At 39.8% G+C, this 24,679-nt stretch overlaps 1 protein-coding gene across 1 annotated transcript; it reads left to right on the forward strand.

Moving 5' to 3' along the window:
- Window positions 1–817: 817 nt before the first annotated feature.
- LOC137260642 (uncharacterized) lies at window positions 818–17,429 on the forward strand. The gene is made up of 15 exons (XM_067798245.1): window positions 818–883; window positions 1,065–1,109; window positions 4,439–4,459; window positions 4,674–4,715; window positions 5,257–5,307; window positions 6,092–6,268; window positions 7,490–7,627; window positions 8,853–9,009; window positions 10,069–10,285; window positions 12,871–12,967; window positions 14,163–14,195; window positions 15,167–15,376; window positions 15,771–15,914; window positions 16,297–16,486; window positions 16,855–17,429. Exons 2-15 carry the CDS (start codon window positions 1,065–1,067, stop codon window positions 17,112–17,114), a joined length of 1,782 nt encoding a protein of 593 aa, XP_067654346.1. The 5' UTR covers window positions 818–883; the 3' UTR covers window positions 17,115–17,429.
- Window positions 17,430–24,679: the final 7,250 nt, after the last annotated feature.

A 24,679-nucleotide genomic window follows, 5' to 3' on the forward strand; every position in this document is an offset into this window, starting at 1 on the left:
TAAGTTGATTAACTAGGGTCAACTGTGACAGTTGTGTGCATAAATACAAACAAATCAGAATGTGGATGTGATCTCAAGCGTTTCGGGGATCTGAATTCTTTTTTTTTTTAAATTTAAGATACTGATGTGTTCAGTCGAACTGTACATGAACTCCTATGTGTTTGAAAACCATGTGTCAAAACCACTATAATTTTTTACCGCAACCTGCGTGTCCGAGTGAGTGAGTGAGTTCAGTTTTACCCCTCTCTCAGAAATATTCCAGCTATGTGGCGGCATCTGCAAATAATCGAGTCTGAACCAGTCAATCGAGTGATCAGCATCATGAGCACCGATCTGCGCAATTCGAAACTTGTGTCAACATAGTAAGAGAGTCTGACCACCCGATCCCGTTAGTCGCCTCTTACGACAAGCATGGTCGTCGTTTGTGGCAGGCATGGTTTGCTGGAGACCTAATCTACCCCGGGTATTCACGGGTAGTATGTAACGATCATTGGAAGTGTCATGTGATGGCAGACGGGAGCGACCCTTGGGATGATAGTTTCTATTGAGCAAAAACAATTATGACGTCATAATATTCTGGCAGCAAAACATCAACGCGTCGCAACATGGGCGACAATGCTGCCAGAGCTTTATGAAAAGCTATGAAGAGACCACAAGTCGAGAAGGATGGTATGTGACAGAATACGTTTGTAAATAACAGTCACCACGATACCTCTTAACGACAGGGGCTAGTCTAGGGCAGTCGAAACCTATTATTTCCGTCAGGCTCGTAGCATATTTCCTGTTAGCAATATCCCATAGGCGAGTGCGCCCAATCTTATGTCAAGTCCATGGTAGGAGAGGCAATGTTCAGCGTCGGATAAGACAGTCAGGCGCCTTCAAGGTAGGATAATATTTAGGAATATTACAATGCTCTTCATAGCATATAAGGTACTGCATGAACAGTAGTGCTGGAGCACATTTGTCTCACTGTTGCTGAAATAGGTTAAATTGTCACAGCTAGCCTATTACATCTTCGTTTCATGAAGATGCAGATTTGTACTTTCAAATTGGTTTCGTTACAGATGCCATGCTGGGACGAATGCCAATCATGCCTCGGGACGGTAAAGGTTTTATTTGCTGTTATAATGCCGTATCTATGTTCGAGAAAATATGTAGTAAATCACGGGCCTTTAGACGAATTGTCTAATACGTGGTTCAGCCAGGCCTGTAACGGAAACACTACAGCGCATTTTGTCGACTGGGCCCGTCCCACAGGGCAATCGTATGCATAGTGTGCCGTACGTCTGTGTATAGCGTTAGGTTTACTTATGTATGGCTTAAGCAATATGTTGGTGATATAAAAATGCTTTTTTTCAACATTTAAACAAAGAATAAAGGAATCTCTCTACATGCCTTAAAATTACAACGTTTTAGAAAAGAAAATATTACACTGGATTATTTATTATGTATTTATTTATGTTATAGTTCTTCCGGTACACCTGAAGTTGAACGTCACTTTTTACTAGTCTGTGACGCTTTCTCTGCGTGCTGTAAGAAGAACCTAAAATAACCCAGTGATGCCCCACAAATGATATACAATGTACTTAATTCTAACAATGCTGATAAAACATTTGATGTCCATCAATAAATTACAATTAGAACCATAATTCCATGTCACGTGACTTATAGTTGTTATTGACTAAATCGAATTGTACTCTAAGTTATTGGGCCTCAGCTACTGAATAAGAACTGTCTGTCTGTCTGTCTGTCTGTCTGATAAGTGCAATCTTAGTGCAAAGATCGATTTGCAAACTGACCGGAACCCCGTCATCATAAGTCCAGAATGAGGTACCCAGACTGGCTGACTTGGTTGATACGTCATCGTGTCCCAATCGATGCTCATGCTTTTGATCACTGGTTTGTCTGTCAGGACTCGATTAAATGCAGTCCTCCAAAATATAGATAGAATATTTTGACTGTGATATTGAACAACAGGCAAACGACATTTATTCCTTTTGTATAACGGGGCCTCGCCAGACAACCGCTGCATAGGTCAACGATCAACGCCATCAGCGCTATATCGGAGTCATGTCACTATTAGAATCATCAAGGTAATCTGTTACAGGAGAGATGCCTGTAAACGCGATGTTACATGCTGATAGGAATATGTTTATGCTGTACATCAACGTGCTATGAAAACATGATGCTAAAATAACGTTACATGCGTGTGAATATTTAAAACAAGGAGACTCGTGAAGGTCCGGATTAGAATATTGCTCTTCAGTAACCCAAGAAGCGAAAATGTGTTATCACTGTAGGGGACGCCATAAATGGGCTTCACAGATCGTACACGTGAGGAATGGAACCCGGGTCGTCGGCGTGACGAGCGAACGCTTTAACCACTTGGCTACCCAATCGCACTTGTCGACACTGAACATCGTTATGTCGATGAAGCACATTGAATATAAAGCCGGCTAAAATGATCGATAATCGGAAATATGGTCTACAGGGAAAATCATTAATGGTTATCGTTATGAAAATTGTGTTATCGGTATCATACATTACTGTCGTGATGGACAAAAGTTACTAATTTTCTCAGAGACAAATTTCGGACTATTTTCATGGTCAGCCTGTATATTACGTCCAGTAAGATATTTTGTATATAATCTATGCCGATCATTTCTCCAGTGTCTGGTAATGTCAAATATATTTATTTCTTTCAGACATTCTTTTTCATTTTTCCTCCAAGCTACGTCTGAGATATTTATCAATAATCGATCGATATTTAGTTAACGATTACCGATCTATATGATCCTATATAGATATCCAGCCCTAACTGACACTGTCCTCTAAGGACAGTGATGCAGTAGGCAAAGTATCACATGTATATGTGATAAGTAATATATAGATCGTCGTACAAGTGCATTTGGAATTAATGTGTTGACGATGCCCTGAACTCGTTGTGTATCTCCTACCGTGATATCTTCTCGTCCAACACGTAAGGTCCAAGGGTTTACTAGTATGACTAGTATTACTAGTATATCTATCACATGACACTATAATGGGAGAGACTGTTTTACCTGATTGTAAAGGTCAGTGACCTGAGTCTCACACCGGCCAAGGAACAGTTACAGGCGTGGCTTTATAGATTACCCTCCAGTTCTAAATCCTCCTTCCCTGCTGTGTTCCTTTGTGTTAAATACCGCAATATTCCAGCTATATGGCTGTAGTCAGTAAATAATCGAGTAATAACCAGACAATCCTATGATTGCATCGATTTACGCTCAAGTAAATCTAAAAAATGCCGCGGGTGGTTTGTGCTGGTTTTTCAAAACTGTAAATGATTGCATTCTACAGTGAACATTCTGTTCCCAGATGCAGGTAACGACTGTCATATTTTTGCCAGTCACGAAAGTATTTGGAAACTTCTTATAATCCTCCCGGTATTTGCCGTTCAGATGATATGAATCCGCTGAATTGGGTAATGTATTTGCTAAAATGTATTCTTTTAATTAATTACATTATTATTAATTAGATATATTGACACATTTAAATCGTATATGGTTTTCTGTCCATCCTCGATAACCAAGGGTGTATAATGATTATTATATATACACAACTGTGGTATATTCGTCTCACCTCGTTGTGGAAGTGTTATCGGTAGCTCCGTCCTTCTCGTTATTGAGTAATTTGATTGGGTGCTCGTTTATGTATTATAAAACGGACGAACGAAGACCTGCTGGCGAATTCATCTGAGTGTATTTATCATTAAAAAAGACCCGTGAAGGTCCCGTGGTAGAATATGCCTTCAGCAACCCATGCATGCCATAAAAGGCAACTATGCTTGTCGAAAGAGGCGACTAACAGGATCGGGTGGTCAGGCTCGCTGACTAGGTTGACACATGTCATCGGTTCCCAGTTGCGCAGATCGACGCTCGTGTTGTCGATCACTGGATAGTCTGGTCCAGACTCGATTATTTACAGACCGCCGGAATATATCTGGAATGATGCTCAGTGCGGCGTAAAACTAAACTCACTCACTCATTAAACAAAGGAATGGGTGATTAAGTGTAGATTTACGCCATTTCATAGCAATATTTGGGCGGTAGGGTAGGCAAATGGTTAAAGCGTTCGCTTGTCACGCTACAATTCTAGGTTCGATCCCCGCATGGGTCTAAATGCTGGAACATCAACTCACCCACTCACTGTTTCTACAGCTGAACAACGGAAACCTATACATGCAGATCTGGGGAATTTGAACCCTTGCCTCAAGAAGAAGATTGAACCTTTCGTGACGAGTAAAAGGAGAGAAAATACCCAATTGTAGTAATCAAGGACCTCTATATATAAAGCAACTGCATGAGACATCAGAAACCCTAAGTTTAAGCTGCAGCCTACTAAACAAAACTGATTTGAATGCTTGTCCTTGATACAAAGTTATTTATTTATTTTTCAGTGTGGCATGTGTCTGCTGGTGGTAATGTATAGATTATTTCAATATCTCATGAACATTTACATACATCAACCTCTTACTGTTTATCAGATATATTTGCTGGCATTACGGCTTTGTAAAAGTAGTGTATACGCTGATAATATGTCTTTAAAAATCAAGTTTGAAACATTTCTTTCACAAAATATTCCTGAAGATGTTTACACATTCGCTGAAATATGCTTAATTATGTTCTTTGCAGACATTTGCATATTTATGCTGTTGCCCCTGCTTTTGCCCTCGAGTACGTATGCAAATATTTTCAGTATGTATCATGCTACCTTTTAATATGTACATTAATATGAGTTTAGATTCACGTTATGAACTAATCATATAAGAAATGGAACAACGTTTACAACATACCAGTTTTCAGTGAAATAATGGCTGATGACAAGTCAGACAGGTGGAAACACCTCTGATAATATGTTAACTGAAATTGTTGAAATTGCAAATACGATATGCCGTTTAGACTGGCATCCAATGATCCAGAATAAATATATAAATATCCAGATGACGAGTCACACGAGACCATATTACATGTATACACAACTGGGTTGATGAACTAGAGCCTTTAACGAGTCACACGAGACCATATTACATGTATACACAACTGGCCCATGGGTTGATGAACTAGAGCCTTTAACGAGTCACACGAGAACATATTACAAGTATACACAACTGGGTTGATGAACTAGAACATTTAACGCAGAGTAGTTTATCCATTTGGCATACCAACCCTCCTCCATACCAAAACATCAGTGACGCAAATGTTATTTTGACTGCAGGCTATGAGATTTGGTGGGAAAAAGACGTTGGCTGACCGTTTTAATAAAAAGGTAATTTGGTTGAAATATACTCACATATATGAATGTTATTGTTAGAATGTTTCTTTTCACCATCCATATCAACTTCAACTTTGAACATATGTGTTTTATTTATTTTGCCTAGATTTTTGTTTTGTGATTTTTTTAGTTTTGTTTTTATGCCAGTAATTTGTTTGATATATGTAAGCGACCCGTCATTGGAAAGGCTATGTTGTCCAAGGTACTTGGCGTGACTTGCATGGAATTGTGTACGAGTCTTCTTTTTGACAAAATCCAACAGGTCAGAGAGTTGGACTCTGACAATACCAGTCGCATTTTACAGCGAGATTTGGCTAATAGGATCAGTTCCATTTTGGATCTTCCAGATGTCGGAACAAAATATCTTCCAGTCACAAATCCTCCACATTGACTGTCAGTGAGGAGTCAGTGTTGAGAGTACATCTACACATAGCACCGTACTTGTCGTGAGAAGCGACTAACGGGATCGAGTGGTCAGGCTCGCTGACTTGCTTGACACATGTCATCGGTTCCCAACGGCCCAAATGCCGTTGATCCCTGGATTGTCTCCTACGTAGGAGATATTAAGTAGGACTTATGCTTGTCCCAATGTCCGCAGATCGATGCTCATGTTGTTGGTCACTGGATTGTCTGATCCAGACTCGATTATTTACAGACAACCACCACATAGCTGGAATATTGCTGAGAACGGCGTACAACTAAATTCACTCACTCACGTGTCATATGACAGTACTCTATCCAGACCTGAAATATATATTCACCACTGATGCTGTTTCAGACGAGGAGTGAACTTTTCAAGCGAGTATTGGCATGGCCACGAAACAAGGACAATACCAAAACGCTATCAATGAAGATTCTCGTCATCGGGCCAGAACGTAGTGGCAAGTCTGCCTTCATTCGAAGTCTGGAGTCTATATTTCAAGGGAAAATAATTCCACATGGTGTGGACGGACAGGCGAGTAATAGAAGTTATACATGTATTATATGTGAATGATATTAACGATAAGATATAATGTATCACTGAGTGAATATTTCAATTGTATTTTGCAATGGAAACATGCCAGTACTTAATACCGGTTTGGGTATAGGTTGTTCAGTGAATATACTCAGTTCCGAAAGAAACGCGAATATTAGGAACGTTCAAATTTACATGAAGTGAGAGCCTGACATACATATTATACATATACCAAGAAGAAATTGTGTTACTTGCGATGCTCAAGTAGACATTCTCGTCAGTTGTATGTTTTCATAATGCCGAAATTACTGCTTTTGGAGACCACAGTCGACGCTGAAATGCCAATTCCCAGGTAGGTGACGTTAGCAAAATGACGAAATTTAACTACGTCTATATGACAGGAACAAAGCACTTCTGGTTATGAACAAAATCATTTGTGTGTTCAGGATAAGGAGTCTTGTTGTTTTCGTTTTACGTTTGCACCAGAAAATATCAGTCGTTCTTACCGCTGTATCATAGTTTGACGGGATTCGTGTCTCTTTTGGGACTGAGTATATTCTGACTTCAGTTTTGCCCCCCTACCTCCAAAAAAAGAATGTTGATAATAAAAAAATAAAAAGTAAACACCAACATCAAAACAACACAACAATAACAGCAAAAACAAAAGACAATAAAAAAAACAAAAAAACATTGTTACAGAGGACGGCATCTTGCTGTAACAGCTGTGAATAACGTTTGTGAATATCGTTTCTACTCATTCAATACACCATGCTAATTACATGTCATTACACTTGGGTTTATATAGGATAAAATTTTTTGTTTTACTCTTATCGGTACATATAATATAGACAATTATGGTTTTATTAGCTTAGCTCTATTATTATTAGCTCCATGGCTTGAAAATATAAGAAACCGATGTGCAAGGCTTGGTGAGTCGAATAATTTGCTCATCCTGTTCTTGTTCCATACGTAAACGAACCATCAAAACACCGTCAACATTAAATTTCAACATATGGATGGAGTGTGACTTGTGTTAAGGAAATATTACACGGCAGAGAGAACTGAAACGTCCAGGTCCAAATCAAACAGAATCCAAGAAACTGAAGATCCGTTTCATTGTTCTTAGATCCATTTCCTAATGTTTCAACAGTGTTTCGTACGTTTGAATGATTCATGTTCATGTGCAAATTGTCTAAAAGGTAGACATGTTGTTGTCCACAGTGTCATGAGAAAACGCTGACACATAAGGGGAAAACGTTGCCAATAACTATGCTCGAGTGTCATGAAATATCAGAAGACGGTAGCGTGTACGATCAAGTTGTAAAGACTATTGAAGCACAGATACCGCTTACAGAAAATGTAAGATTTTAAAATGTCATAATATAATTTATGATACGGCAGACAATGTACACCATTTGTACTGTGCACACTGGATATTCCAACAGCAGGCCATGGTGTGATTACTGCGGACAGTGGTTGCGGCACATATTTGTGAAATCAGTCATTTTGTTAAATGGCTAAATATTTCGTGAAGTGACTAAGATTGTGAGCTATTTCGCGTCATTTAGTGTAACAACAACCAATATGCTTCAGTCATCTCTTAAAAGTTCATTTTATGTCCAAATGGTGTACAATGGTTTGTAAGGCTGTAACGATATATCGTAGTATCGATAATAGTGATACTTTATCGGGCGATACATATATCGATACTTTTGGTATTGTGGTACGTATCGTTGACTTTGAAATTGTTAATTTCCATTAGAAATTGACAATTATGTCAAAATTTACACTGTTACTTGATATATCAATACGGAAAAAAACTAAAGGCATCACATCGTGATGTGAATCGAATCGTTTAGTATCGTTCCAAGACATCGTGATACATATCGTATCGTAAATTTTCGGTATCGTCACACCTCTAATGGTTTGTGAGGTTTGGCTGTTCTTTACACAGCAAGTGCCAAACAAACATGTGTAAATGTTTCAAAGCCCAGCTGAAGTGCAGCAGTCGCTGCCACAGTAGTTTCAAGGGTTAGTGACAATAAGTTATATTGGAATTGTGATCCGCTCTTGTGGATTAAGTTATTAAATGAAAATTCATGAAATGACTTAAGTATATTGATTGTTCTTACACAACATGACGCGAATTGACTCGATCTGACTGTAATATATACACTACTCTCAACTCCCTGAGACACATAGGCTCCAGGAGGTATGACAATCACATCTTGACCCGATTTTAACGGGTACAGATTCACGTGTAGTAATTATAAATAACGATAGATTGTGAGCTTAGTAAAATGCAGTACCGGTGAATATCACGTCAGAATATACAACCAGCATACAATGCTCCCCATTGAAACAGGAGAATAAGTATAGTTGACTAAGGTCCACGATTGTTGACAACAGTGCCTCGACAACACGTTGATCATGATATCAACCACTGGTTTGTCTTACATATTTACAGTTGAAATAACGTTGCATGCCAAACGTGTATAAATATTCAAAGTATTGTTAAACATCAACTTGTTTTAGTAATATGTACTCTGCCACATTATATTTTGTAACTATGAGTTTGTTTCAGGTGTCTACGCACACAATCTCAGTGTTGACAGAGGAGGTCTGCCCTGACACAATGTTAGGAGCTGTCTTTGTGTTCGATGCTCAGAACATCACCGAACTGACGCAAAGCGACCGTGTGGCTCAGTATGATAAGATCAATAACCTTCTCCAGCAGAATCGTAAGTTAATAGTGATAGTGACAGTAATAGTAATAGTAATAGTAATAGTAATAGTAATAGTAATAGTAACAATAACAGTCCTCTTAAATGACGCTCATGTGTAGGCACATTGCCTCTCACGGCGGTACATACGTTACCATCCCCGGTCATAGGGCACTATCGTACAGCCATGGTACCTGTTAGTCACAATGAACTATACATTCACAGTGCCAGCACAACCTCACGGGTACCCACTTAACAGATGGGTGAACTGAGACAATGTGGATCTGAGTATCCTTTCTTGGTATACAATGTGCACACCACGGGACCCGATCCTAGGTCTTCAGTGTGATAGGCAGACGCCTTACCACTGCACTGTTAGGCTCCAGTAATACATCACAGTACGTTATCACTTCATCCTGTGTACAACCTTGCCCCATTCCAACAGTATGCAACAGTATGTATCACACAGGAAACAGCTTTTGAAATAATAACGTGATGCACAGGAATTTGTTACGTTGAGTTGTAAGCCGGAAATTCAACAATGCTGCAGAAATATCAAGGAGGAAAACCTAAGAAATGGGCTCCCCACATTTGGGAGTGGAACCAGCACCTTGCCACTGGCGGTGGTTAACCACTAACCCATCGGCCTCATGAGTACGATTCCCGATCCGTCCGTCTATTCGTTCGAAAGGTTGTCAACGCACGTCTCTCAGGGAGGGTCTCTCCCTAGATCTCAGGGAGGGTCTCTCCCTAGATCTCAGGGAGGGTGTGGGTAGCCTACTGATTATAGTGTTCGCCCATCACGCTGAAGACTTGGTTTCGATTCCCTGCATGTGTGAAGCCAATGATAAGCCGTGATGTTATGGAATATTGCTAAAAGCAGCGTAAAACCGTACTAAAAATCATCTGGGGAGCTCATTAGAAGTAAAACAAAACAAACAAACTTACTTCGGGCTTTCCTTTGTTAATCAAGTTACAAGCATTGTTTTCGGCTGTAGAATATCGATTGTCGTCTATGCTGCAGTTTCCTGAGTGCGGCGTAAAACTAAACTCACCCACCCACTCACTATGTTTCAGATATTCCAAGAAGTGTGGTTATGACACATGTTGACGCTCTGACACCTGACATACCAACACATTTCTGGCCCAGCTCTGTGCGAGGTGCATTATCACTGGGAGAGGCGTTGTTTCATGTTCATGTTTCATTCCCTGTGAAATGCTATACTGACCAGACCAAGCTTGAGCAGAAGACGGACATATTGTTGCTTGATGCCCTGAATTCCATTTTATACTTGTATTGACAAATTTAACGTGTTTAAGGCATGTGACTTTTATTTGACAGATAACTGTAACAAGCCAGACTCTACACACATTCAGTACCTCATTTGTCGTGTTAAGCTTTGTTAATTTGAATAAAAATTCACTTCGACTTAAACTGTACAGCCGTTATAACAAACTCGAAGGGATCTTGGGTTGCAATTCTTTATGACCCTAATATACGCATTATACTCAGTCATCACCCCATCTCCAACTGTTCGTCCGTTATCAACTGAACTTACAGTTTAGTATTGTTTGCAGATTGTCTTCGTTTGGTTCAGTGTTTACCGACAAACTTACCAGCATTCCAAATCATGACGGGATCGTAAAAATCCGTTGAAGACCAACTCTAACCCACTGATCATGTGGTCACTTGGCTGAAGCGTCACCCTATTCCAATACGTAGATCGCTGTTCATGGTATTGATCATTGCATTCTCCGGTCCAAACATGATTGCTTACAGGTCGCCGCCATATAGCTGGAATATTGCTGACTGCGGTGTTAAACAACCAATCAACCAGCCAAATAATGCCGGTTGTATATACAAAAGAACGCCGTTGTGACAAACGTACGGCTGTGTCGAAGCAAAGGTTTGGTCCCTGCGTATTTCTTACTCTGTCAACATATTGTTGTATGTATCGATTCGCAGGTAATTGGAAGTATTTGGTTAGATCCCCATAACGTCGATTAAAAAGTATATGACTTGAATTTAGATCAGACATCTAGTGATTGGTTGGTTGCTGCACTCTTAAAGAGACAGCAACATTACATTAACTACTTAGAATAACTACTTGTCAGCCATTATTGTCAGATGTACAGCAGACTTTACAAGTTCCCATTTTCAGATCCCGAGAGATTTCACAAGCAAAGATGTTGTAAACTTTAAGTAACACTAGCAATATCTATACAGTGATCGCTGTTGTCGTCACGACGATGACCCTGGTTTGGATTTCCTAATGATTACAATGTGTGGGACTCATTTCTGGCGTCCCCAGCTATGGAAAGTTGCTAAGCCATAACGTACAATACGGCACACTTACTAATTCTTCTTGCGTGTAATGGCCTTTTATCCTGCAGCAAAGTTTGCCTGCTTGATCTGTATTTTTATGTATACATACATGAACCCGGTACAGTTCCCTACAATGCGTGAAGCATTGCATTTCATTGCTAAAAGTGGTGAAACTAAACCGCTCCTAGCTAACTGGTCGAAAGGTATTACAGGAGAGATTGTGTTTTATTTTCATCCATTTTTGGTTACAGTAAGTGTTATCATGGGTCCCATGAACGTCCGGGTTAGAATACTGACCTTCCGTGAACCATAGTTGTCGTGCGAGGCAATCGGGTGATAAGGTTCGCTGAATCGATTGACACATGCTTGCAAGTGTATGTGCGCTTGTGTCCCTATGTATGTCTCTGCGTGCGTCTTTTCTACCGTTTGGTTCCCTGAATTTGGTACCTTCCGTTAAAGGTGTGTCAGGGTTGATTATAAGGTTAAAGGTATGTGGATACATTATTTTGTACACAAAACTACCCATGGTGAATATCATGTAGTGCCAGGGTCGAAAACGAAAGTAGACAAGTTATCATTATCACAAATAGGTCGCATTACAGATACGTTATCTTCACATTATAACCATGTACAAACAGTAAACATATCACACACGTCTACATCCGTCTGAAGGTAATTGTGCCTTTGTTTTAGATTTTATTACAATTGTGTTGAGAGAGAGGTATCATAAGCTGTGTTATATAATCTCTAGGCAGTGTGTCAATGAATAGCCTGGTTCTACTGACAACATCGTATCTGCGAGTGAGACCAGTTTTATGCCGAATTTTGAAATGTTCCAGCAATATCACAATGGAGGTCTCCAGAAATGGGCTTTACACATTGTGCCCATGAGGGAAGTCGAACTCGGATCTTCGACGTGGCGAGCGGGCGCTTTATCCGTTTGGGTACCCCTTGCATACGTGACCATGGCAAAATAAACCAAATGCCTTGTCAGTTTAGCGGATAAAACAGGAAGCGTAGAGTAATGTACATTCTACCAGCATACTGAGGGATGAGGTTCTTGTCAACAGGATGCTGTGATCCTTGGAAAAGATACTTTGACCAAAGGGAATGAACTAATAGTATTTGCCTTCCAAACTTGTGCTTGTGTGGTTGTTGTGTAAAAATATTCAAGACCTCACCAAAAAATCCAAACCGTTTAAATTTAGACATGCGGATAGTCACGCATCATTGAAATGAACTTTGATGCAGTTCTAAAAGTATTGTACCACACGTTTGCGTGTTTTGGACGGATGACATCAATAAGCTTTCACCTCGCAAACACCTGTTGTCCTACCTACCTTGCAGTGTTACCTTAATACGCGTGGATGATCTCGACTTCGAACGGTCGACTTATAGATCTGGAACAGTTTTTATCGCTATTATATACATGCAGTAGAATCAATGCTATGATTAAGTGGTACAGGCTATTTTTAGGTACATGTACTTCTTTGGAAAGGGATAGTACTTTATGCTCGATATATTTCAGTTTATTGCTTCCAATTTACTGGCAGGTGTTTCATTCGTCCACGGCTGCTTTCAAAGGGTCAGGGAACTAAGCTGACTGTCAATATGGCAAGGCGATTATCTGCAAAGCTTTCAAGGAATCCGGTAGGTGTCTATACGTTAATAATCCACTGTCTGAGTGAGTGGCCACTTTGAGCAGGATTCCAGTCATCACACGCTGTCAACTTTAGATGCGAGGAAAGCCCGCAGTGGGATTTATCACTAAAGAGCGATTCCATGGTATGGTATTTGCAAAGCTAAGAACATAATCAGAACGAAACGAGATTCGAACCCAGTGTAGGAGCCAGCCATACAACACTGATTGAAAGGAGACAACCCAGTATGTCATATTTATGGGTTGTTTATTATGTATTTATATACCGAAACATGAGTCTCATCAGACAAAGACCTACTTTTCAGCGTATCCGAATTTTCTCGAGTTAGAGATACTGAATTCTAATTCCTTGTTTCATAAGAAAATAGCATTTACAAATGGATTTTAATTTTAAACTTTAATAACACCGTATTTCTATATTCTATGTCGCGGTTTAGGCAGCATAGCTAAGAAATCACAGACTGACCCTGTTAGATGTGGAAGTAAAGTGATTCAGTGCATCTAGCTCTGATTACACCTGCTTTTTAAACGCTTTTTTTTGTAACGCACAATGAAATTGACATAATATCAGTTCTGTACCAGACCGCCAAACGTTTCTAACGGCAGAGCCTCCTTTTGAAATTTCCACGATTTCCAGGTTTCTCATTGTCAGAGGTGGCTGTACGACTTGTTTGTAAGGGGTAGAAGGAACGTAATATTGAATATTGCAATATACAAATGCTTAGATGTAGCAAATCATGTTGATTAATATCCATGTATCCAGTTAAATGAATTAGTCTAAACATTCTGGACTCGTAATTTCACTGAGATGCGCAATAGGACGGAACCCAGTCAACAAGAACCGAGACTATTGCGTAATCAATGTTTTGACTTGATACATCCGGCAGACGGCAGACTCGACCACTGTGGAATTTGAAACCACCAATGTACTATCAAACGACAGATACTAAATTATAATCCTGATACGAAATTATACTGTCAACATTTTTGTTAACTTCATAAGCACGTGCTGGGGGTGCAATACCAAGGTATCATCTGGCCAAATCAACTCTTGATCATAATTGGGATTCACCCAAGGGAGATAATATAAGCCTTCTCGCTTAGGAATCATATGTTTTAGCCGTTAAAAAGCAGATGGAAGAACACAATTAAAGATATACTAAGCGACTCGCATATTATTTGCAGGATTGGAGAGAACACCCACCTTTCACAGAAAAGGTAAATATATTTTGTCTGTCGAGGTGTCTGCAATGCCTTGGTAGCAGCAAATAGATGTATTTGCTGAGTAAATTTGCACTATTTAATATATATGGCGGCGGACTGTAAATAAACCAGTCTGGACCAGACACTGCAGTGATCAAGCGTAGAACATCAACTTATACAATCTAGAACCAAAATGTCGTTCTGATTTGCTCACAATATCAAACACTGGTTTGCCAGTTCTCGTGTTTCTTAAGATACCACATTCCAATACATGGACTATTGCTGAGTAGGGAGATACCACAAAACGCAATGCTCCTATATACAGGTCATCATACTAAACAGGCAATCAACGAGTAGCTGATGTCCCTTGTGAGGTCCATTCAAACCGTGCATATGTAGTTCGACAATACATTCATTTTTGCCATTTACCATGTCAAACATATGGATATTGTGATGTTCGTGGTAAGCTTACGTAAGGTTGTTGTTTGAGAGCCAAGATGGGGGATGATGGGTAGAGATCTGTATAGTGACACTACTCTTTACACCTTAAATGCCAGACCGCATACTTGAAACGTTAAGTGAGTGAGTGAGTTAATATTTAACGTCACATCGGCAGTATTGCAGCCATATCGTGACGAGAGCATCCTTAAAAAAAGAATCTATGTATATGATAAAAACCTGTCGACAAAGGACAGTAAAACAACTAGAATATCACAATAAGAAATACAACTAGCGAGAAAAGTTACAACTAATGTCCCTATTCAGACAGTACAACATAAAAACAGGCTATATATCACAGACAACTGAAGGTAGATCACAATACTAGGGGTCATGGGAACTGAAACGTTATTAATAAGTATTACAGTTTTTTCTTTACGTTCGTCTGGTAGGCTGACTGTTGCGTGTTTCATAGTCTAACCCTGAGTCCTCAGGGGAATCTAGATCAACGTTGCTAAAATATGTGTCATGATTTCTGCCTGTTTCAGACACGCGATGAACTATTGCAGTACGTGACGTCATGGAAACCTACTGAGCGCGTTCAGGAAGCGTTCGGACGAAAGCCTTTGCGGCTTCTGGTTCTCGGCCCAGCGGGACATGGAAAATCTTCCTTCGTTTCAAGCATAAAGTCGTGTGTTGGCAGAGAAATTGGTCAAGGTGCTGTCGTTGGAGCTGGACTGTCTCAAGTCAGTAGACAGGTATTTTCCAATGACCAATTCGTATCCAAATTATATATAAAATTCGTCACAACTATACTCACTTCTCTCGGAAGAGCAGGTCCCTCTGGTCACAGGCAAACTTGCGCAAGTGGGGCTGCGCAGCATAGAGAATATGACAAGTTTTCTTATGTGCAAAGGAAGAGAGCAAAGGTTGGCATCGTACTTCCCTCGCTTCGGTTCGAGACATATTTTGTTCATGTCAAAATAAAACATCGCCACCATCAAAAGTACACACCCATTTCTTTCTTTCTACAGGAAGCCGCCATATAGCTAGAATATTGATGGGTGCGGTGTAAAACTAAACTCACTCCCTCACTCATGTGAAGGTACAGGTGAGTCCCAACTAATTATAGCTGTTCTTCTTACACTTCAGTATAACGAACACACGCTGATATGTAACGACAAGGACTTACCTTTCGTACTGTGTGACTCCAGAGGTCTGTACGAAGAAGGAGAAGGAGCTGGAATTAATGGAATCATGAAAATTATAACTGGACAGTTCCAACAAGGCGAAATTGTAAGCTGTATAATGATTTCAGTTTTATTGTTCTTACACTGCCTTAACACCAGCTGTTTAGTGGTATATACCCCTCACAAAAAGCTAAGCAACACATTTTTTAGTCTCATTTCATTTCCATTTATTGAAATTGTAAATCATGGAATGATGAAGGTGAAACATATGTACACACAAAGCGAGGTACGTTTTAATGTGCCCCGTTGCTCCTGGCAACTCATTCAGCACTTCATGGTGAGACCCTGTCAGTTCTACAATTTCTAATTCCCAAAATGCAGCATAAGCCCACAAACAAACAAACGTTTAAATACCGCTGCTACCGAAAAGCTTGTGATGTAAATCTAATTGTCAAAATGTGGAATCTTTTCTTTTTGCTTTTTTTAAGATGCCGACCCAAAACGATTCTATGGTTGAAGAAGATGGTGATGGTGGTAGAGGTGTCCAGCCATTCAAAACTACGGATCTTCCCCTGGGGATAATCCTTGTTGTTAATGCAGAAAAGACAGAAATTCTCGGCAATAAATTGTCATTCAGAGAGTATCTCGAAAAGATCATGGAGGCCTTAAATGATATGGGTAAGAATCTTCCGGATGTAACAGCACATCATTTAAATGCATGTATCAATAAAAAGAAACTAACTACCAAGCCATTATGTCTACCGTCCGGAGACCGTCCATTCTAGCTGATTAATTGTTGACTTATGAGTCGTACACTGTCGCAATTCCTTGTGTGCACCTGCCAGAGTTGATAGTGGCATCCCAAGACTGTCGATTAAGATGCTTGGTATGGATAACTGGTTTACAGAAAAGTGTATAAGATCACAATAATCCCGATTTCCCAAGCAAACTGGCAAACGCAATTTCAAACAGTTTTTGAGACATGTCTTGCAACAAGAAAGTTGAAACACAAACCTATTCCAACAAGAATCATTTTGTTATTTCAGAAATTCCCCGATGTGTTGTTATGACACACGCCGATGTTATTGTTCAATCTGACTTGAAGACAGCGTTCTCAAATAAACTCTTAGAACAAGCTGTCAAGTCAGCCGGGTACCTTTTCCATGTGCCAAAGCATAATGTCTTCCCTGTCAAGTGTTACACTGACGAAACTGTGTTGAAAAAGAAGGTCGACATCCTGTTGTTAGATGCTTTGAAGTATGCATTGATTGCTGCAAGACATCGCGCTGAGTTTGTAGCAAGTTAAAACCGGACCACGGGTTCAAGACTCTAGGAGCGGGTTCGGGTCGGCGTGGAGATATTTCTTTCATCTAACCCATTGAAACTGGATATAGGTTAAATTATGTTCAACAAATCAAGCTATGCTTTCTCCTTATTGTCTAGTTCGTTCAAGCGGGAGTATACTTGCAGAAGTCTTATGAAATGATTTTGAAGATAGCTGAACATGAGTTTATGTGACCTTGTCCAGGAATATTCTTGTTGAGCTTATGTTCACAAATGAGGACGAGAGCCAAAACTATATATGTTTGTTCGTAATTTTTGATAAATCCATTTTTGACTGGACTAAATGTTGAATATTTGTTTGTGAATCACCATGAAATATTGATGGTACCAGGTGTTCGTGAAAAGGTGGGTAAACGCTGCCAACCGATGGCACCACTCACGCAAGTGAGTGAGTGAGTGAATGAGCTAAAATTTAACGTCACATCGGGAATGTTTGAGCCATATCATGACGAGAACATTCAACAATGAAAAAGACCACATTTACATTATAAAACCTGTCAGCGAAGGACAGTAAACAACTTGAATATCCCAATTTGAATTAAAACTGGCATTAAAACGGAGGATCCTCACCTTTTAACTGGTATGCATGTGTATATCTTGTATGGCCAATACGACATCGTCGCATGATTACCTCCTCAAATCTGGACTGATAACCCAAGTAGGTGTAACCAATGTAGGGTTTTATTTCATGTAGTTTATTTATACCTACTTGGGAGTCCCACAAATGGCGGCTTTATAATCACTGTAAGGAATAAGGTGTAACCAACGTAGGGTTTTATTTCATGTATCTTATTTATACCTACTTGGATGTCCCACTTCGTCTGCATCAGATCACGGATTTAAGCTCTAATGCTAGCTTTGTAGTCTGAATAAGGAATAAGAAGTGGTGTTACAGGAAAGATCATGAAAACATAAGTTCTTGTTGTAATGCTAGCTACATGTGTCTACTACTTTTGGTGTCTTAGTATTCTGAACTATTGGTATTCATGACGGTCCAACTGTTTGCTGCCCCAAGGTGACGACAAGCAGTGATCATTAGCATCACCACCTAAGCACCACCAACCACTAATAACACTAATAAGTCATCTTCTATAGAGCATTGTCTCCAAACACGAAGTAATTGCTCGTGGCGCTTAATCAGAACCTGGGCCTAGATTTTCGAAGCTCTCTAAACGCAAAGATAGTCTTAAGTGCCAAACATTAACATTAACTTAACGACTGAATCTAGGCCCAGATTCTGATTAAGCCTGATTATTATTACCTCGGATAATCTGATTGTCAGGCGCTAGAAGGATAGAGTCATATGACTGTCTCCAACCAGGTACCCATTTTCTGCTTCATGAACAGATGGAGGTTTGAACAAACTTACCTGCTTGGTGACACCACGTGTATCGCATGTGGGACAGGACTGAAGACCTTGAAACGCTTAGGAGTCAAGCTGTCTTGCAGGGTCACTCATCTAAGGACTGTCACGACGTTGCTTAACTTCACCTGATATGCGATCTGAGCTCTATGCACAGGATCACACTGTCATTATTTGTAGCTCCGACACCACAGCCTCTACAGTAATGTCATCAGCATCAACAGTTTACAGTTTACTGCTGCTACTACCAGTACAGCTACCACTACAACTACCACGGACACCACCACCACTACTACTACCACCACTACCACGACTACTACACCAGTACAGCTACTACTACATCTGCCTCTACCACTGTCTTTGCCACTACCACCATCACCGCCACCTCCACCATCACTACGGCCGCCGCCGCCGCCCTTCTACCATCTCCACTACCACTACCACTGCCACTACATAGAATGCTTTAGGACTTACGTACCCTACACAGGAGGACAACAATTTTACAATACCTCAACTCACTTTGAGGGTACAGCAAAATTGATAGCAATCTTTGTGACTAATCTAAACTACCAATAATATAAATAGATAATTTATATATCATTTAACAAATCCAATCCTTTTAAGAATGCAATAATCAAATAACTAACACGATTCATAGTTCGTGGTTTAAAATACGTATCCCTTGTGATGGATCATTCAACACAGTCAAGCAAGACATGACTGACTGTGATTTCATCACAAGGGATGCAAAGCGGAGGATCCTGACCTTTCCATGGGTATACATGAGTATATCGTATGTGTGCCAATACGACATAGTCGCATGATGACCTCGTCAAAGGTGGACTACCAACCCAAGCAGGTAGAACCAGTGTAAGGTTTTATTACATGTAATCTATTTATACCCATTTGGGTGTCCCACTTCTTCTGCATCGCATCACGGATATAAAATCTAATCAGAGTTGTATAACCACTGTATAAGAAGTGGTGTCACAGATTTGTTGAGTGCTGCCGTGGCAGCAGGATCGGCCATCGTAAATCCAGAAATACCTATGTGGCTGGATACCCAACAAAAGACGATGTCGTATTGGCCAGCAGCAAGATCATCATACAGTTCAATGATTTCTATTAAAAGTGGATGTTAACACAATAAGTTTTTAATCGCCTGAAGGCAAGAAAGAGAGTCTGAATAGATTATATAGTGATTATGTTTGGGTTGTCTTTGAATATATTTAAGAGCCTTTAGTATGGCGTTTGCTTCGGCTGTCTGTGAAAATAGAACTGCTATTCGTTAATCTAGAAGATATTGTTCTGAATCCAAGTTACTGTACCACCGTCCTTGGATCCCTCTGTAAATAATGATTTGTAACTGCTATATTTGCTTTATATTTGATTATATTCTGTAAATCATTAGTTTCTTACATCTTAAATGTCATGTTAGGTCAGCTTTGGGCCTTACCAATTGCCAAGGTGTAGACGAAAGAAGAAGATATATTCTCCAGCTCAATGCCGTCAGCAGAAATGAAAGGTTTAATTCTGAGCCCAAGAAGCGAAAGAAGAGAAGGTTTCTAATTGTATAAATCCTCATAGAGGGGACGAAAGACACAGTTATATGCAGGGTTCGGCTGACCAGAATATAGTTTAGTGATATATTGCAAAGATAATTTTATACGAGGTTGGCTAAGAAAAGGCTTATCTGCTTCTACGTAAGTACTGTCAATAGGAGAGGTTCTGAAAGGTCCAAGACAAAGTCTCTGACCGTGATGATGGGAGTGCCATTTGCAAATAGTTCTGGGTCTGTATGTGATTTACAGCAGTTACATACAACTGCTGCCGTTCAATAGCAAGCATATTCTTAAACATCAGAATCATCCACTAAGTGATCCATCGAATGAATCATTTGAAACCTTTGATAAACTGTCGATCTTGATGCTAAACAAAGTAACAGACAAAATACTGCCTTGAGGGACACCCTGATACTGACTGTAATGATCGGACAGGGTTGAACCCACTCGACTTGAAATTACCAGTCTTTTTTAAAACTGTGATATAAAAGGAGGCACAAAGCCTCACAAGTGAAAGTCAAGTAATTCCCCCAGAACGCCATGCTTCCAGGTCGTATCATAAGTTTTCTCAATATGAAAGAAAATTACACAGCATGTTTATTTACTGTAGCATTTTCAGCAAAGGATCCAAACGTACCAAATGGTACTACGATTTTTCCTGGAACTACACTGAATATGTGTTATAAGGCTTTGGGTTTTAAGATATCAAGTTAGTCTATTTTTCACTATACGTTCCATACAGACACAGCTGTGAGAGATTTTGGTCTGCAGTTCGACGGATCTGTATGATGCTTGCCAGGTATTCGACCAAGCCCATGTGCAGACAATTGATGAGATAACATCTCAAGCAATTTCAACACACTCCACTGGAACTTGGCATCGACCAGCTATATATCTTTATGAGAATCACGGTCGTACTGGAATGATTATTCAGGAAGGGGAAGCAAGGATAAAGAGTTAACAAAATTAAGTCAAGGGAAACCTAGATACTAGTATTTAGATGATATGGTGGAAAGCACGAGAAGCTGTGGGGTGTCGTGCACTGTGTAGGAAGATAGGGACTGTAAAATGGACAAGTCTTTCTGGTGACAGTAGGAAGAAAATTCTGAATCAGCTGCCAGACAAACACCACGGTCGAATGACACCAGCGACGGAGACGGATTTCATCAACGTTTGGACAGGGTTCAGTTTAGGGAGGGTCTATAAGTTGATAGTTAGCGGGGAGAACAACGACGTGCGGCAGTTAAAGTGGAAGAGGCTTTTGTCTATGAACATCACGCCCTATATGCACTGTACAGAGTACCATGTTTCTCATGGTCCCTCGATTCACAGGTACATTGGCAGGTTTAGTGGCCAGGCCCTGGAAAAATGAATGATGACTTCAAACGGATTCATCAGCAGAAAACACAAATGTGGGGCGGTTCCATTGTGACTATGACTGCGAGAGAAAAGTCAGTCGCACTTGGCTTGACCAAAACGACCCTACACTACACCTAAGTTTGAGTACTGGGAATCCGACTGTACATGGGGCCAGAAGGACGAAAAGGGCTTATAAACACAGAGACATCAGAAATGTCGTCCCCAGTACTGAACCACTCTTAACCACCGTGAAACTGGTTGACACGACCAGTTCAGTTACACATTAATTCAATTACGGATAAGGGTTTGCCGTGACAAAAGGTGTAAGAAATTTGCTATGAATCAGCAAAATATAACAAGTGTAAAATATCCAATAATGTGTATTGAGCAAAGAGCAATTGCAAGATACACTGATTCACAGTAGATGTTTCTAGTACAACACAGGTGAGTCAAATCTGGGTCACAAATATATTATCAACTCCCCAAAGTCTTGATTTTCAGTGAAACACTTACACTAAAATTAATGTTACTAAGCGAGCGGTATTGAATGTAGGTCAAGCGTTGACGAAAAGGCAGACAGATGTAGGTAGCCCGAATGGTGACACAACTCCAGCATAACTCTGAGTGTAAGTCCGTGTGTGTGTGTGTGTGTGTGTGTGTGTGTGTGTGTGTGTGTGTGTGTGTGTGTATGTCAACACAACAGCCAACCTTCATACACACTGATTCTTGAGCATTCCAGAGAAGTATAGAACCGTTCTCGATCACACTGAAAGGAGGCAACTCTAAACGCTACCTGAAAGGTGTACCGCTAAAATACCGTGATATGACCCATGACAACTATCACTTAATCAATCATAACAAAGTTACCGAAAACACACTCTCGATATGGATAGAAATTGTACCCAAACTGTATATTGAGTTCAAAGGTCATTGATTAGTTTGATTAGTTCATGCTTAGTTTCTTAAATGTATTGTGTATGATGATATGTCATGTCATTCTGATACGTGTGTGCTTGAGTTATAAATGCATGGTCATCTCTGGGAACACAATGTCTATTATGTAAAAAGTGTAACTATATGTACTGTCCGGCTTAACTGCTCTCCTTGTTGAGTGACCTAGATCTATACGTGCATGTATGCCCTGAGTAAAGGGATACAACTCCACACAATGCATACGTCTTGTACCTATGATTGATAAACAAAATATTAACTATGAAGGTGTCCTTTATCACTACTGAAAATGTGCATATGCATTGAAAATATTTCGGTTGTTATGATGTTGCTAAAACAGTTTTCCTGTCTACGTTAATAAACGACTCGTCGATTGCTAAAGTTCGATGTTTTTACTGAAAATGGGGAATTACGTTTGTATCTAGAAGCAATCGTGGACTCATTTTAAAGTAGTTGTGTGACTACATTTCTAATGCTATTAACAGTTCCACCGTACATAACCATAAAGACATAGTTTCCAAAATTTTGAATCCAGTGGGACATATTCTGAAAACGTGAACGTAACTGGCGAAGAAACGTTTCAAACGACAGGCCCTCTTTATCTATCACCATTTTGCGGGTGGGTGATTTCAGGCGCAGTGTGATCCCCTTGGCACAGATTCTTGGATATGCGTTGGCATTCCCATAGTTTCTGGACCTGACGTCTAAAACTACAGTCTTCACTAAATGCGGTATACTGCATCTCCTTTGCAAGTTGATGTTCCATGTGTGGGTTTGATTGTTTTATTGTTTTTCTCTTTCCGTTGCAACAAGTCTGACTAAGACTGATATTGGTGGTTGTGTTTTTTTTTCGGAGTAGAACGGTGAAACCGGTCTATATTTGTTCACCAAACTTGCCATGTAGATTAGCCTGGTGGTGTATTAGTGCCCTTTGGTAGTTTTAAAATTCCGATTATAATAATTTGTGTGTTTCTATGGCAAATGTTTAACTGCGACTGCAGATAGGTGGTTGTGTCGAGACACTTCTCCTGACCCATATATGTTACCCCGCCGTACATGGCATGTATGTATGTATGTATGTATGTATGTATGTATGTATGTATGTATGTATGTATGTATGTATGTATGTATGTATGTATGTATGTATGTATGTATGTATGTATGTATGTATGTATGTATGTATGTATGTATGTATGCATGCATGCATGCATAGATGGATCGATGATCTTTATTTGCTTCAAAATATGAAGGCTGTTACATGCTACAACACTACTTTAAGTTGAATACACAATGAAATGAGTAAACAATGAATTGTGCAGAATAGAGTGACAGACATAAAATCAACCAGTAATAACATAACGTTTTCCCATTCTGTCATACCAGTTTAAGTGTTGTACAAGATCCACCAAGGAAATCAGCACTTATTATTTTACCAAACGTCAACAAAACATATCCTCCAAAACAATTCATTTCTGAAACTATGAAGGTGTGCACAGGACATAATTCCATGTTTACCAATATCAGAAGCTATTATTCCAGATATACACTTTCTGGATTCATTCATTTTACAGCCAGTGTGAAGCTGGTTCCCACAGTCTATTTAGATTAAAAGGCTCTGGTATAAGGCAATACAACAAACTCTCATGAGCGTCACAGACACATTCTGGATTTATCAATATCATTGCATTTTACTTCAGAGCTTATGGCACTTGTTGTGATATATGTATTAACAATATCAAACATGTCAGACTTGTTAATGAACTTAACCATGTATGGGATAGGTGACGGGGATTTACCAATGATGGCCATACATTTGGATTCAATAGACAATGATGAAATAGTGACTTAACAGCATAGGCATCATTTAGACGGCAGATTCTATCATACATAAGCAGACATATATTTCTGTATATCCTTGAATTGGCAAGAGCCAACCATAGGAGAAGCTGTGCGTTTGAACAGGCCTTGTACCGTTCTACAGAAATACCTTTCCAACTGTTTCAGAGAGTACCGACATATAAAGCACATGGTAAAATGACACTGTTCCACATACAAGCACAGGGCTGTGTGAACCATAGCAGGGTTGAGTGAACCCAAGGTCGTGGCACATATTAACTAGTTCACGCGCTTTTTCAGATGCTGACATTGTTCTGTCATACGACTTATCACATGAAGACAACTGAACGCGATCGTACGTAACAGATTGAGGGATGGACCAAGATACAGACTAGCTGGTGTAAGAGATCTGTCTGCATTGAACACAAGCAAAGCACTTTTACTGACGTTGCACTT

The sequence above is a fragment of the Haliotis asinina genome, chromosome 14, assembly GCF_037392515.1.
Source record: "Haliotis asinina isolate JCU_RB_2024 chromosome 14, JCU_Hal_asi_v2, whole genome shotgun sequence".
Classification (NCBI taxonomy): domain Eukaryota; kingdom Metazoa; phylum Mollusca; class Gastropoda; order Lepetellida; family Haliotidae; genus Haliotis; species Haliotis asinina.